The 15,744-nt window shown below is 34.2% G+C and overlaps 2 protein-coding genes across 20 annotated transcripts; one reads left to right on the top strand and one right to left on the bottom strand.

The window, feature by feature from the left end:
- Positions 1-1,580: 1,580 nt before the first annotated feature.
- LOC105629144 (uncharacterized) lies at positions 1,581-5,150 on the top strand. The gene is made up of 2 exons (XM_012210675.4): positions 1,581-4,443; positions 4,559-5,150. The coding sequence occupies exons 1-2, from the start codon at positions 1,638-1,640 to the stop codon at positions 5,002-5,004; spliced, it is 3,252 nt and encodes a 1,083-aa protein (XP_012066065.1). The 5' UTR covers positions 1,581-1,637; the 3' UTR covers positions 5,005-5,150.
- On the bottom strand, positions 4,488-13,948 carry LOC105629143 (Thioredoxin superfamily protein). 19 transcript variants are annotated; one of them, XM_089725766.1, is made up of 13 exons: positions 13,626-13,946; positions 13,447-13,512; positions 11,383-11,463; positions 11,214-11,267; positions 11,066-11,149; positions 9,281-9,307; positions 8,726-8,788; positions 8,428-8,568; positions 8,265-8,347; positions 8,077-8,142; positions 7,893-7,988; positions 5,165-5,260; positions 4,488-5,000 (listed from the first exon to the last, which is right to left on the bottom strand). In XM_089725766.1, the coding sequence occupies exons 1-11, from the start codon at positions 13,869-13,871 to the stop codon at positions 7,946-7,948; spliced, it is 954 nt and encodes a 317-aa protein (XP_089581892.1). In that variant the 5' UTR covers positions 13,872-13,946; the 3' UTR covers positions 4,488-5,000; positions 5,165-5,260; positions 7,893-7,945. The 19 variants fall into 19 exon arrangements, with proteins under 19 accessions (XP_089581892.1, XP_089581890.1, XP_020533018.1 ...); XM_089725764.1 differs by lacking the exon at positions 5,165-5,260; XM_089725768.1 differs by lacking the exons at positions 4,488-5,000; positions 5,165-5,260 and adding an exon at positions 5,267-5,433.
- Positions 13,949-15,744: the final 1,796 nt, after the last annotated feature.

The following is a 15,744-nucleotide window of genomic DNA, read 5'->3' as shown; positions in this document are numbered from 1 at the left end:
ATAAGAAGTTCAAACATAAACTTTCGTATTACATTCCAAATCATATTTCAAAGTTTACTTTAAAAATTATAATTGAAAGTCTAAAAAATTGGATTATTTACTATTAATATTAGACATTTGACTCTACTTCTAATATTTAAACATCATTGGGATAATCACGAATTGTCATTTACGATTTTATGGTATATAATTTTTTTTTTAATTTCATTTATATTTAATCAAATAAGAGAGGTGAACTTATTACAGTTTGTACAAGTTAACCCATGATACTATTTACCATCCACTTTTTTTTCTGTATGAATACTGTAAAATACACAGAGGTGCATGTATGTATAAAAGCTTCAAATGACAATAATAATGGAAGCAAAAACCTTATATCCAATGATGAAAATCTATACAGAATACATAGAAAAGGGTTTCTACCAAAAAAAAAAAAAAAAAAAAAAAATTTGCAGAGGTGAGAAAAAGGTCAATACTGTACCAAGAAAGAAGAGTTCATATGATAAATGCCAAATTTGTATTAGCTTTATATTGAATAAATGAGAAGGTTCATGCATGGGGAAGGACAAACATCCTCCTCATACAAGGCATGGCTCTATTAAATATATAATTTTTTTTTTTTTTTTTTTTTAGGTTACCCTTTAGAGAAAGATCATTGGCCTACTTTCATGATAAGAGGGACGTTGGTTTTTCCCTTCATATAAATTGATTTTGAGATTTCACCATAATATTATAAATATTAGAGAAAAAATGTTGTGGTGTCCACCTCCCTTTTGGTGTGCTCTTTCCTTTGTCCTTTCCATAGTCTCAATTGCTGTGCATTTTAACTCTAAAGATGAGCGATCATTGTACCTGAACCACTGAAAAAAGAAAAATTGCTATCAGAAATTTATCATGCAAAAATTACAGAATAATAAATGTTAATACACAATCAACTTGTAAATTAATTAATTATTTATTTTTCAAAAGAAATGAAAAAAAATTAATTATTAGTACTTTCCATGCGTATAATCTAAATCTTTCATATGGTCTTATCTATCTATAGCCTTTGATATTTTCCCTTTTCCAATACTTTCCATAGCAAAATTCCAAATACAATTATATACAATAACATCATTTTCAAACACGATAGTCTTCTGTTTGGAATTTTTCCACAACATAGCATCTTATCCTTATAACCGGATTAACATGTTTGTATAATTTTATAAATACTTCAACTACTTTTAAGGTAGTAGTTCAATGGTTAAGTGTCTGTCTCGTAGAAAATCCAATATTCAAACCCTATAAGCCTTTTCCTTTTCATGAATTCCAGAAAAAATAAATAAATACTCGTTGTAAAGAAAAAGCTCATACATAAAAGAAAACTCATATGTAAAAAATAAAAATTTTAGACATTGCAAATTAACCATAGTAAATCTCCCAATCTACCCCAGTAAAAAAAATAGTAATGATATTCATGAAAAGGTGAAAGATTCAAGATTATAGTCTATGTTCTGTCAGTAAATATGGATTAAACCAAGGGCATTTCAGTAACCCAATCTCATAAAAGAGAACACTCAAAGAAATTTTTGGAGCGTACTGGAATATGTGCTATAATTAAAAGAGATAGCACAGTAGAAGAGAGTGCTAACCTCATTATGTCAAGCAATGCAATAACTATTTTTCTCTTGTTTCTCAACATCTCTCTTTTTCCAGCCATCTCCGCATTGAACCAAGAAGGCCACTCTCTACTTTCATGGCTTTCAACTTTTAATTCTTCTTTCTCAGCTATTTTTTTCTCTTCTTGGGATCCAACCCATCAAAATCCATGCAAATGGGAGTATGTGAAGTGCTCTAAAGATGGTTTTATCTCAGAAATAACAATAACCTCCATTAAGCTTCCTACCAGCTTCCCTACCCAGCTCTTGTCCTTTAATCATCTCACTACTCTTGTTATTACCAATGGCAATCTCACAGGTGAAATTCCAGCTTCCATAGGAAACCTGCCTTCATTGATCAACTTGAACCTCAGTTTCAATGCGTTAACAGGAAATATCCCAGCAGAAATTGGCAAACTATCAGAATTGCAATCACTTTCACTAAGTACAAATCTTCTACATGGGGAGATTCCTGCAGAAATAGGAAACTGTACGAAACTTAGACAGCTTGAACTGTTTGATAATGAGCTCTCTGGGCATATTCCTGCAGAAATAGGTCAATTATTAGCTTTGGAAAGTTTTCGCGCTGGTGGAAACCCAGAAATTCATGGTGAAATCCCAATGCAGATATCAAACTGCAAACAGCTAGTTTACCTGGGTCTTGCAGACACTGGGATTTCGGGACAGATTCCGAGAAGTTTAGGGGAATTGAAGTTTCTCAAGACTCTTTCAATTTATACGGCTAACCTCACTGGTGACATCCCAGCAGAAATTGGTAATTGCTCAGCTTTAGAAGACCTATTTCTATATGGAAATCAACTTTCAGGCAAGATTCCTGAAGAATTGGCTTTGTTAAAAAACCTAAAAAGGTTGCTGTTATGGCAGAACAATCTAACTGGGACCATTCCAGGAGTTTTAGGGAACTGTTCAGATTTGAAAATGATTGATCTCTCAATGAATGCTCTTACTGGTGTGATTCCCGAGTCTCTAGCCAAATTAGTACCATTGGAGGAGCTTCTTTTGTCTTATAATTACCTTTCAGGAGAAATACCACTTGTTCTTGGAAACCTTTCTCATTTGAAGCAGCTTGAACTGGATAACAACAGATTCTCTGGTGAGATTCCAACTACCATTGGTCAACTGAAGGAGCTTTCATTGTTTTATGCCTGGCAGAACCACCTCCATGGAAGCATACCTGCAGAGCTAGCCAACTGTGAGAAACTTCAAGCAATTGATCTTTCACACAACTTCCTTACTGGGTCAGTTCCACATTCTCTCTTTCATCTCAAGAACTTAAACCAATTGCTTCTGTTATCAAATGGACTTTCAGGTGAAATTCCATCTGACATTGGCAACTGCATTGGTTTGTACCGTTTGCGATTAGGATCAAATAACTTCACTGGTCAAATTCCACCAGAAATAGGGTTACTACGCAACTTGAGCTTCCTCGAATTGTCAGATAATCAATTCACTGGAGAAATTCCTCGTGAAATCGGCCATTGCACACATCTAGAAATGGTTGATTTCCATGGCAATAGAGTCCAAGGCATCATCCCAACAACCTTTGAATTCCTTGTTAATCTAAATGTTTTAGACCTTTCAATGAACTCTTTATCAGGCACCATACCAGACAACTTGGGCAGGCTAACATCCTTGAACAAACTGGTAATTAGTGAAAACCATATTGCTGGTTTAATTCCCAAGTCACTTGGCCTATGTAAGGATCTGCAGTTGTTAGATATGAGCAGCAACAGACTTATCGGTTCAATCCCAGACGAGATTGGTCAATTGCAAGGACTAGATATCCTCCTGAATTTAAGTAGGAATTTTTTAACAGGTTCAATTCCACAAAGCTTTGCAAACTTCTCAAAACTTGCCAACTTAGATCTCTCTCACAACAAACTCACAGGGACACTCACAGTATTGGGCAGTCTGGACAATCTCGTTTCGCTGAATGTCTCATACAACAAATTTTCAGGATTCCTTCCTGACACAAAGTTCTTCCACGATCTTCCTGCCACAGCATATGCTGGTAATAGAGAGCTCTGCATTAACAGAAACAAGTGTTCCTTAACTGGAAATAGCCATAGAAAGAACACCCAAAAACTCATCATGTGTACTCTTCTCAGCTTAACTGTGACAATGTTGGTTGTGCTTGTGGGAGTGCTTGTATTTATCAAAATTCATCGAGATGCATTTGATAGGAAGGATGAAGAAAACATATTGAGTTGGGAATTGACCCCATTTCAAAAGCTTAACTTTTCTGTCAGTGATGTTGTAACAAGGCTCTCAGATTCAAACATCATTGGAAAAGGTTGTTCAGGGATGGTTTACCGCGTTGAGACACCATTGAAACAGGTTATTGCTGTAAAAAAGCTCTGGCCAGTAAAGAATGGTGAGACTCCAGAGAGAGACTGGTTTGCTGCTGAAGTTAGAACTCTTGGATCAATAAGACATAAGAATATAGTCAGGCTTCTGGGATGTTGTAACAACGGAAAAACCAGATTGCTTTTGTTCGACTATATCAGTAATGGGAGTTTAGCTGGATTGCTCCATGAGAAGAAGCTATTCTTGGACTGGGATGCAAGATACAATATCATATTAGGTGCAGCTCATGGCCTGGAATATCTTCACCATGATTGTACTCCTCCAATTGTACATCGAGACATCAAGGCGAATAATATCCTGGTCGGACCGCACTTTGAAGCTTTTCTAGCAGATTTTGGACTTGCAAAGCTTTTTGATTCTGCAGAATGTTCAAAAGCTTCTAATACAGTTGCTGGTTCTTATGGATACATTGCTCCCGGTGAGTACAAGCAATTCAAGTTCTTCCAAACATACGGTTGGAAATGTTCAAAAATTTTGAATTAATCCCAAAACATATACATGCTTGTCATAATGTGTACATTTTCAAATTGCAGAATACGGATACAGTTTCAGAATCACTGAGAAGAGTGATGTGTACAGCTATGGTGTAGTTCTTCTAGAAGTGTTAACAGGGAAAGAACCAACCGATAATCAGATTCCTGAAGGTGCCCACATTGTCACGTGGGTTAACAAGGAATTCCGAGAGAGAAAAAGAGAATTCACAACAATTCTAGACCAGCAGCTACTTCTTCGATCAGGAACGCAACTTCAAGAAATGCTTCAGGTGCTTGGAGTGGCCCTCCTCTGTGTGAACCCTTCCCCAGAGGAACGACCAACAATGAAAGATGTAACTGCACTGCTGAAGGAGATCAGACATGAAAATGAAGATTTTGAAAAATCACATTGCCTCAGCAAAGGAGAAGGCACTAATCCAAAAACAGCACTTCACTCTTCTAGTTTCTCCAGATCATCTGAACCTCTAATTAAATCACCTTCCTGAATCCATAAATCGACAAAAAGCTTGCATATTAGTTCATTGATTATTTTTCAAGCAACAAAATAATATTTGTATAGATCGATATATGTTGTTGTTTTAGGAGTTGAGATTCAATTTCTTCTACACTAATTCAAGTTTGGTTTCCGTCAGTTCAGGGACTAACACGCATTCTTTAGTTCACACTGTGATTTCTCTCCAAAGCAAAGGAAAGTTGCAGAGTGCACATAATTTCACGTGCCAGTTCTACCAAAGTGAAATCCTGTAGTTTAAAAATAATAGAATAAGACAGCCGGATAAATCCTTATAAGGCGTTTTATATTCACACAAATTCTTTATTCACTTTCCTACAGGTCAGAACATTCAAAACTGCTAGATTTTCACATGCCCCACAAAGAATGAGACCAATATGCCATTTAGCTTCAAGCCTTCATTCTACAAAAGTAATAGAAAAGAAAAAAGAAAAAAGAACAATTAAACCCATTTGTCAAAATAATAAATTGTAAACTAAAATTCATCTTCAATCAGAATCCTCTTGAATCCTTATAACCCACCTAGACCAAGATACTATCATAAAGTATGTTTATAAGAAACTAAAAAGAAACCGTCATTTTGTTGATACAAAAACCTGCTTCTATCAACAGCATTGGTCACAGAAAGTAAACAATAATTAAAAAGTGCTACAGTACAAAATAGCAATAAACAGGACCCGTTATCAAATGCAGTTTTCAAACTGGGGACCAAGAGAAAAGACATTCAGCTTTTGAACCCTATTGGATGTCCATAGGGAGCTGGGCCAATGAAAAGCTATGGTTGTGACACCAATATTTTCTTGGCATAAGCCAAAATAAATCAATAAATTATGAAGATGCAGAAGGACCACCGTTTTCCCCACAAGACCACCCAACATCAATCTTAGTAAAGATAAAGAAATCTCATGCTCCATGTTCTTGACAAGATACGTTGTTTCTAGTCATGTGATATCAAACCATCTCAGGCCCACAGATAGCTTTAAGAACCCTATCAAGCTCTGATGGCTAAGAACAAAAGCAACCATCAAATACAAGTTATCGGTTCTATGGAACTTCTCATTCAAGAAATTTAAATTCAAACAATAAGTGTAACATACAGTAACAATTCAGGGAAAAAATAACTAGCAACAGATCCTGGTGTTAATACATAGCCTTTTTTCCTCAATAGTTGCTTGTCTTCCGAAGGATGTCTGTGTCACAATGAATATATCCGTGTTAACAATGCCTCCTAAACAATGATTGCAAGGGAGCAGTGACTGGTACTAATATAGATACAATAGGCATGTTCATTTATTGCCATGTTGTATGCTAGAATAACATTCGATTTTCAGTCATCCAATTGTCTATTTATACTTTTAACTTCTGAAACTGTACAAATATTGGCTTCTTACAGTGAAACAGTTGAAAAATAAAGATGGAAATGTTATTTCAGATTTTCAATAGAATGTGAAGGCGAATACCATATAGTTTACCCTTTACACCTCAGACAATCAAACCCAAGAACTAAACAAACCTACCTAATTAATATAATTAAGTTGAAGCCAATCACGCTTAGTGGTCCCATTCATCAATTACCAAAGTTATAGACCACTTAAAATCTGAGGTCTCCATCCATCTGTCTTTCACAGTCTACCATCTCCCCAATGAATTTCATACAACATTGCTCAAACTCTACTTCAAGCACCCACTAAGAAAGCAACAGTCAAAAACTAACCAGGTCTACATGCCAGCGCCAACAGGTGTTACAACTTCACCTAATTCTACAATATTCATGAGCTTAGTATCAATTCCTTACCATCCATATAAACAATTAGTATTATGAAATTTTTAGGCTTTCTCATGCAGCACAGAGAAATATGCATATGGAAATTCCCATACTCTATTTCAGCTCTCTTGTATCTTTATTTATCAAACATTTGTTTTGGAACGTTGATAGAGGAGTCAGTTAAGAAAATATACTATTGTTTAAAAAAGAAATTGAAACGCAATTTTCACATTATAGATGTTTTTCTAATAAAAGAAATTATCGATGTTCAAGTTTGTAGTTTATTTAATGACATCTTCCAAGACATTCATCTACTTCATATAAAAAAGGTAAACCTATGTGCAAAGTATCGCACTTTTGTGGGCTCTAAGGAGCGTTGATGTGTGCACCTGCAGTCTTCCCCCCTGCTTTTGCAGAGAGGCTGTTTACGTAGCTTGAACCCATGACCTCCAGGTCACGAGTGGAGTAACTTTATCATTACACCAAAGTTCATATCTGATTGGCTTTAGCTTAGATCTTCTGGGGTTTTGGCACTCAGAAGTTATGAATTTAAATAAATTTCTTCTACTCTAGTTCCTTTTGTACGTATTCCAAAAGCATAACTGCACATGTTCCATTTCTCTTCTCTTTTTATCCACTACAACACCTGCTCAGAAAGAACAGGAACAAAGACCATAAGATGGTAAAAATGTTACCCCCCCCCCCCAAAATTTATTTCCCGATATGTTACTAATATTTCAAACAATACCTATTCTTGTTTTGTACTGCTCTGTCTTCAGCAAAATACGAAGGAGATGCACAAAATTATAGAATTTACATTACATAAATATTGTAGTTTGAAAGAATGTAAAACATATATTAATACATATCCAATTGAACATTCCCTCTAAAAAAATTTTTTAAAGAAAAAGCTGAAACATTCATGAGTTAAACTACCCCAATCTCTTCTGCTCTTGATGGAATCCGAATAATGAACATGACACTTATAACATGATAAAAAGTGATATATCAGAACAAAGAACGAATGACAAAGTTAGCAAACAAGTTCACATTTTAAGATTATCAATATGGTTATCAACTCAAGAAATACAATGTACCTGAAAACAAAATTTGGATTGGAAGATATGATCTTTAGGCTGAGTATCGAAGGTCACATTCCTGCTCCAGGATGCCATTTTATGCTACATCCAATACTTTTGCAGAAAGAAACAATGGCCTTAGACATGCAACCATGGTAGGATAAACTTCAAGATATCTGATAAAAAAAAAGATATACAATACCTTGGTTTCTGTATTGATGAAACTGGCTGGCCAGTAAGAACACAATCTATTGCCAAACTTAGGTCCCTTTAAAACATATTGTTGAAGCAGTTTAGTAAATTACACGATAAGATGTGTGTGTATATGTACACACAAATATATAAATTGAGATATTAGTTGAAATGAAATATGCAACCAAATACACCAACCTTCCAGTGATAGGCACATTATTACTGGGTCGGGAATCATCAAACTGCCCATGATAAACTAGCTCAAATGGTCTTCGGCCATCCTGGAACACTAAATCAATTTAGTTCCATGTTTAAAAAGTTGAATTAGATTCTTATGAGCACTATAGCCCTTAAGACTCACTAGCGGACTAGTGTAGTTCCTACTCTCCACCTCGGGTCCACGCAAATGTCCCCTCCACATGGAGCGGGCAAATCTCCAATACATATGGGAGTTATGATCCATGAGCATTGGCGGGCTTAAGCCTAAGCAGAGGTTAATTAACTGCTTGGACACCCCAATGAATCGAACCCAGCAATAATGGATTTCAATTAGTTCTCAGTAGCAAAAGAGGGTCAGGGAGGAAAAAATATTGTAACTAATCCCTTCAACCTGGCACGAAAGACTTAAGCAGTTATTGAAGATTATCATTTATGAGCACCTTTTTAAACAGGAAAAACTCTGGCGTGCAAACTGCTCCAAAATCTCGAGCAACTTCTTGTGACTGGAGTCAAGCAATTTCAAAGTCGTTAAGAGAATTCTACAAATTTCAAGAAAAAAAATGAGCTTTACAACAAAAAGTAGTCATATCACATGTTTATTGTAGGATCATAATATGTGCTCACTGCCCATCTGTGTACCATTTTTTTTTTCCGGAAGGGGGGGAAGGAGGTGGATGAAAAGTTGAGTAATAAATATTTCTATTTCAGTCGTTTGCACAATCAGTTTGGAAGATCCAATAGAATTATATCCTATCTCCACTTTAACCATATGCATTCTTAAATTATGTTCTCATAATCCCAACAATAGATTAGTATTTATATTAGAAATGTATTGTGAGTTCTACCAAACTTCTCATTCATCTTATTGTTGATTTCTTATATAAAAGACATGCAAAAGATAGGCATACAGAATCAATAATAGCACCAAAAACTATATATCTTTTATCAATCAAAGTCAACACTATCTAACTTAACAGCAGATTTGAATTCCTCACCTTGAAAAAATGCCTCTCAACTGTTTGCTGAAAAGATAGATTTTGGGATTCCATCAATGACAGGGACCTTATTTACAGATCTATGTAAAAAATAAGAAAAAAATATAGAAGATCTGCCACATCTAACAGGCACTCGGCCAAATTTTCCACAAAAGAAACAACTTTTACAACGCTCAAACAGAACAGTTTTATCCTGTATAATTCTCGAACAAAAACCTAGATGAAAGTTGATAATATCCCCTAAGGCAGCATACCATCCACATGTCATGTGCAAGGTTACTACTATCTGCTGTTGCCCATTAATTAATTTCAATGGAGCATATTCGCTTTACAAAACCACAAGAATAGCTTCATTTCCAGAACAAAGAATTTTACAACCTATGGATATAAAAACAGAGCAGATGTTCAACAGAGACAATTTAGATGTCTTGTGTTATCTCTTTTTCCTAATTGATGTTTCACAAAATGAAGACTCCAAACTTCCAAAATGTATCTCATCTTCCAAACCTTTCTTGAAGACTTCGAACACCAACGTGAGACAAAAAAAAAAATAATAATAATAATAAAAAAAAAAAGGAATGAGAGAGAAACCCCTAAAATGGTATGATATAAGCCACAAATATCTGGAATAGATTGCAGATGAGCAACAATGAGGAGATGATTCTCCAACTTCAACTAGAGTACATATTAAAATGGTAATCATACTAGATTAACTTCCATAATATATCATTAGTCACCACGAGAGAGATTGTACAAGGCAGTAGTTAAACAAGCAGTTAATATTTACTAAAATAGAACTTCAAGAATCCACATCAAATACAGATTTCTGATTCCAGTTGCCCCGCTATTGTAAAAATACCTAAGCCAGTCCCATGGGAGTAGATCTTTTCAAAGCAACACCATTTTGATTTGACCACCCTATCAGCCAACCACTTTATTGTTATCAATGACCTTCAAATCCTAAACTGCCTTTTCATAGCCAGTAACTCATCGGAACTGCATGAGTTCACTAGGGTCAACCACACCCCGCCAAAATCAGCATTAAATGCCTTGGTAACAGGACCAAGAAATGTAACACCAACATTCAAAAAATTCAATGGGTCTAACAATCTCTACCTGCTCCACTTACACTCCATGCAATCAGAATCCAAAGCAGGCCTTCCCAAATGCCTGAAAAACTGCTAGTAGGGTTGACTTATTCACCAAACATGAATACCTGAATACAGATTCTAAATTCCTATGATTTTGCTATTGACAAACATTTTGGACTTCAATAAACTGATTCCACATCAAATGCAACAGAAGTGACGAAAAACAATTTACAACATTACTTAGTATCACCTTTAACTTCTTTAGACCTGCTTCTACTCTGCATATGATCATAAACAAATGTCACAAAAAAATATAAAGTTCTAGATATCAGAATGTTAGAACTTACTTCAATGGTCAAGCAATTCAACAAATGTAGCATCAACCATACAGAAAAAAAAAAATCTACTACATTCTGCAATAACCAATCATTAATTTCTCACTCACACCAGAAAAAATTTCATCTAATTATGGGTTTCATTTTTCCTTCCATTCCCTCTCCATAAAAATAAGAGATCCTTATGTCAAACAATAATACCAAATAATTACTTAGAGAATTCCCTACCAGCAATTACATGACACAAATCAGACACCAGAGTTGACATCGCTAATCTGATTCATTTACACTTGAATAGTATTGAAGAGAAACGTGGGAGGAAAAAATTTTAAGAGCAAGGATCAGGATCTTTAGTGTACCTCATCATAGAGATAAGGAAATGAGTAATTACGTAATTTAGCCTCTTCTGCCATGAAATCTGGTCCATCCTGCGAAGAGCAGTTCTATTCTGACAAATCATACAATGCCTTCAATAGTGTTAATCTCAAACAATGCAGTCAATAAAACCTGAGGGTGAGTAGCCACAGAATTTGAAGATATGGCAATTACAGCAAGTCCTTTCTGCAGCATGATACAATAAAATTTAAATATGTTAATTCTACAGTCATTTGCAAATTTATGCATATTTCAACAGGAAAATGATGCAAACCCACAAGAAGTAAAAGGATTCAGCGACCTTCATATAGAAATTTGTGAGCTTCACTATATCCTTCTTCAAGTGTATAACAAATGGACAATGATTGCAGATGAACATAACCTGCACCAAGGCACCAAGACATCCTTAAAAAAAATCAGGAACTCAAAGTGCTCTTGTTGCAAGTGAATTGAAACAATATAGTAATTCCTTGTCTTGGTCAAAGCCAAACAGAGAAGTTGCCTAAAGAAACTTGAAATGGTTATCATGGCATCATGCATTAATGGCCCACAGCTTCACAGGCCCAGTTGTAAATGAAGGTAAATTAGTTAAAGTTAGTCCCTCCTTCTTTTATGACCTTAATCATAAGCTATAATAACAAGCTTCTTTGAGTCTTTCACTGGGCCATTATTATAAAAATTAATTTAAATACTTTGAGCCCAAAGTTTTGAGCTAATTCACAGATTACAATTAGATTAGATGAATGTGAATGTGATTAACCTAAAATGTCAGCTAATACATTAATACAGTTTGGTTTAGGAGTGCTAATCAGATGATCAACTTAGCTTGCAGAAATTACATGTGGTTTGGTTATCCAAACCATCCCTCTAGATGCTAAGTTTACTGGGTGGAACTACAAACAAGATAAAATATTACTGAATACATTAGTAGGATGGTGGAAATAACACTAGACACCAATTAAAAATTATTTGTGCAAGGAGAAACCAGGATGGTTGGACATGTCCAACATAGACCATTAGGTGCATTGCTATTGACAACCGAACATATCCAAGTTATAGTAGTGAATAACATGTGGTGCAAATAGAGGGGCAAGGGTTAAATTGTTAACAAGGATTTAGCATCAACAGACCTCCATTTAAATATAACTATAATAGAAGTATAATTTGTAAATATAGTTGCAAACTAAGTAAAATATCCATGTAGCAACCCAAGTAAATGAGATATTTGATATAAGCTGGAGTGTCAATATACTCTATGGTCAGTCAAGCTATAGTACAAGTATTAGTTTGTGCCATTTTGCAGTTTTCAGTAAGGAAAGACACATTAAACTAACTATAATCATGACAATTTGGAAATGGCAATACGACAATGACCACAATTTCAAACCTTATCAACCAAAAGTTTTGGATGCCTTCTTAAATTGAATTAACTACTAAGGTATTTAGCAATCATTTCTGAATAATGAAAAAGAATAAATAGCATACAATGCGTTAACAGACAAAATTTTTGCGGTAATTAATGAAAAAGAGTAATGTTTGTCCAAGTAATTAACATAAATACTCCTAAAATATGGAGTATTATAACACCTTGAAAACCTTAAGGCTCATTTGTAATTCTCACTCCTATGTGAAGAGAGTATGTAATTCTTCTTCAAGGATAGGACAAAGAAGGGAAATCCCACAGAAAGTTTGGTACTCTTCCATCTTCAACATGAAGAGAGATCCATACCCCAGAAATAAGCCTTCTGCCCTCATTGATTGCTGTTATGGTTGACAGGTTCTGCTCTTACATGCATGCCTTATGACATAAAATTGTTCCTGCTTAGGGTTTGGACACACTTAAAGTTGTGTTATGTTCAGTGTTCGCTATCATGTTAATTGATTTCCCATTTTTAAGTGATGATTCACAATTATTGACAACCCAAGAATGTTAAAAATCATATATGAGACTCCAGAAAGTCTAGAAAGAGAATGACATTTTCTCAAGTCATGGACCAGAAGTCTAGCCTAAAACATTGATCCAAAACAAAATTAAAAAAAAAAAACACAAACATAAATTAATCAGCAAAAGAAATTCTAAATATTGAAAATTGCACCATTTGAGACCCCAAAAAACCAAAAAAAAAAAAAAAAGAATTCGACTTGGCTTAATTCTACTACGAATTTATGGGGGGCGGACGGACAAGGCAAGAAGCAAAAATTTATAAATTACAATGTCTTTTCTTTTTCTTTATTCAATCGTCATCGAAAAGGAATATGCAACATTGGAAGATGAACATTAAGCAAAAGCAAAAGACAGCAAATTAACATATTCCCACAAAATAACAAACAAAAACAATCTATGAAAGTTCAAATATGAACTCACCAATAAAGCAGGATACGACTCAAAATCGTCCAGTTTCCACGTTTTCCCAGTAAGAGGCTCTGGAAGCTATAATTCACAACACCAAGTAACCCCATGGTTAGAAAAGAACACTCATACAAATAAAAAAATGAACTCTCAAGCAGCCATTAAGATAAATACACATAAGAGTTTATACACACCTCAAAATTGGGCGGTCTGAAGCCTAAGAACACACCTTGAGACTCAGTCCTGGCAGCTCGAATTAGGAGCTTCCTGGCGGGTAAAGTTGTGTTCTTTCTGCACCCGAGCTGCAGAAAATTAAAATCCATCTTCGAGGATACCCATCTGGACAAGAACTTTGTACTTGTTATTGCTAACGTGCGCTGAAAAGGCAGTGAACGTGCGCCTCCTGCTGTGGACGCCACACTTTGAACAGTGGCAGCCATCGTAAGGTCGCTGATTGAATTCTGTTGGAAAAACAACAGAGGAGCTTGTGGGCCTCAAGGCTATGATAACGGTAAAAGAGTCATTTCATAAAATGCACGAGGGTGTTACTGTAAATTGGTTGAATCTTATAACCTAGAAACGAATGTGCTTGTTTGTTACCGTACTAGCTGGCTTATACTGTAATTTTACGGTGTATTTATTTGGATAGCAATTTAGAAAGGAAAGAAAATATTAAAAGAAAGGATTAAGGATAAATCTGTTCTCTAAATTTCGACATAATTGCACTCAAAAATTAAAAAACTCATTTTTTTAAGAAAATATTTTTTATTTTAATTAATAAAAAAATTACTTAAAAATTAAAATTAGAAAATAAATTTTTTTAAATATATAATAATTATAAAAATAAACAGTATTTGATTTAAAAATAATTTAACAAATATTTGATTTGTAAAAAATTATAGAATTATAAAAAGATTTGATTATATCGAATATTATATTGAAATATTTAGTTAGAAAAATATTTATTATTTTTTAATTATATTTGATTTATATTTAATTTTTTTTAATCATATTTGATTCGTATCAAATAATTTATTTTTTGGGCAAAAATTGGGTAATTTGTACTTTTGATACAAGTTTAAGGGGTAATTTGTATAAAAAATTAATTTTTGAACAAATTACGTATTGCGCTCAATTTCAAGAAGTAAATTGAGCCTTATTCCTAAAAGGAACTACAAAGAAAAATATAATAAAATTTCTGGACTCATGTTTAGATATTTAAGACGAAAATAAAGAGGAAAGAATAGTAAAATTACGAGTTTAATTTTTATTTTAAAAAATATAATAAATAAGAGTAAATTGTAATTTTAATTAATTTTTTCCGATTTTCCTCTCACATTGGAGAGAAAATGGTATATGAATCTAATTTGAAGAAATTCGGCAAAGGCATTTAACAGATTTACATACTATGCAGCAGGGGACCAACTTTTCTTTTTTATTTTTTTTATTGATTTTTAGAATTTCAGAAGTTGAATTCTCAACCTGTTCTGGGTTCAGCTCCTTTAAATCAAAATGACAGAACGCAATGGTGGTGTCCTCCAATTGCTGCTTAGTATAAAGTTAATGGTGAAAAAAACAAACAACGGAGCTACAACATCGCATATACATAATATACGGACAAACCACAGAAATATATAAAACATAAATAAAAGTTATGAAATTATAAATACCTCTTAAGCAAAGGAAATCAACGCTAATTTCGACTTTACTTTCACACAATAGTCTTTATGCAGTGACAACTCCGGCTTTATCGAAAACACACTGTTTTTTTCTGCAATCTTTTGTTGTATGACCTAAGTTATTTTTTTAGAATTGTCTGTGTGGGTAAATGGCTATTGAGAGGGAAAAAACGAAAATAATAAAGATTAATGTCTAAGTTTAACTTAAACGTCTCTTATATATTTTTTCAATTAAAATTAACATTAGTAAAACCAATATATATATATATATATCTCACATTTTGCAATATGAACATTAAATCTAATTAAACTCTTAACTAGTTCTAAATAAAATAAACAATCAAGTGGTGATTTGATTGATTTTCTCATTTATGTAAGAAGTGGAAGGTCTCGAATTTGAATTCTCTCTATCACAGTTATTTTTTACCAATTTTGTGAGTTAAGGGAAGGCTACCTCTATTTTGTAGTACACAGTATTATTCAAAATTCACCTGCAGTGTTCTGCAAAATGAAAACTTCACCAGAGATGTAAACGCGGAAGCCATGGGAGTTGGAGTTCGTTGCGGCAAGTTCTTAATAAGTCCGATTGGAGCTGAGGTTGAAGCATCGATGAGCAGAGTTTCATTGACTTTAG

The sequence above is a fragment of the Jatropha curcas genome, chromosome 9, assembly GCF_041381405.1.
Source record: "Jatropha curcas cultivar XTBG-Jc1 chromosome 9, XTBG_Jcur_1.0, whole genome shotgun sequence".
In the NCBI taxonomy this organism is placed as follows: Eukaryota; Viridiplantae; Streptophyta; class Magnoliopsida; order Malpighiales; family Euphorbiaceae; genus Jatropha; species Jatropha curcas.
Note: the sequence above shows the minus strand (reverse complement) of the source record. Positions and strands in the feature narration are given on the sequence as shown.

Coding starts and splice junctions, on each gene's coding strand:
- LOC105629143 (XM_089725766.1), bottom strand. CDS start 13,871: ATGGCTGCCACTGTTCAAAGTGTGGCGTCCACAGCAGGAGGCGCACGT. Junction 11,464..13,446: donor AGTCGTATCCTGCTTTATTG/GTGAGTTCATAT, acceptor GCCTTGGTGCAG/GTTATGTTCATCTGCAATCA. Junction 7,989..8,076: donor TCATCAATACAGAAACCAAG/GTATTGTATATC, acceptor TTTCTGCAAAAG/TATTGGATGTAGCATAAAAT.
- LOC105629144 (XM_012210675.4), top strand. CDS start 1,638: ATGTCAAGCAATGCAATAACTATTTTTCTCTTGTTTCTCAACATCTCT. Junction 4,444..4,558: donor TTATGGATACATTGCTCCCG/GTGAGTACAAGC, acceptor TTCAAATTGCAG/AATACGGATACAGTTTCAGA.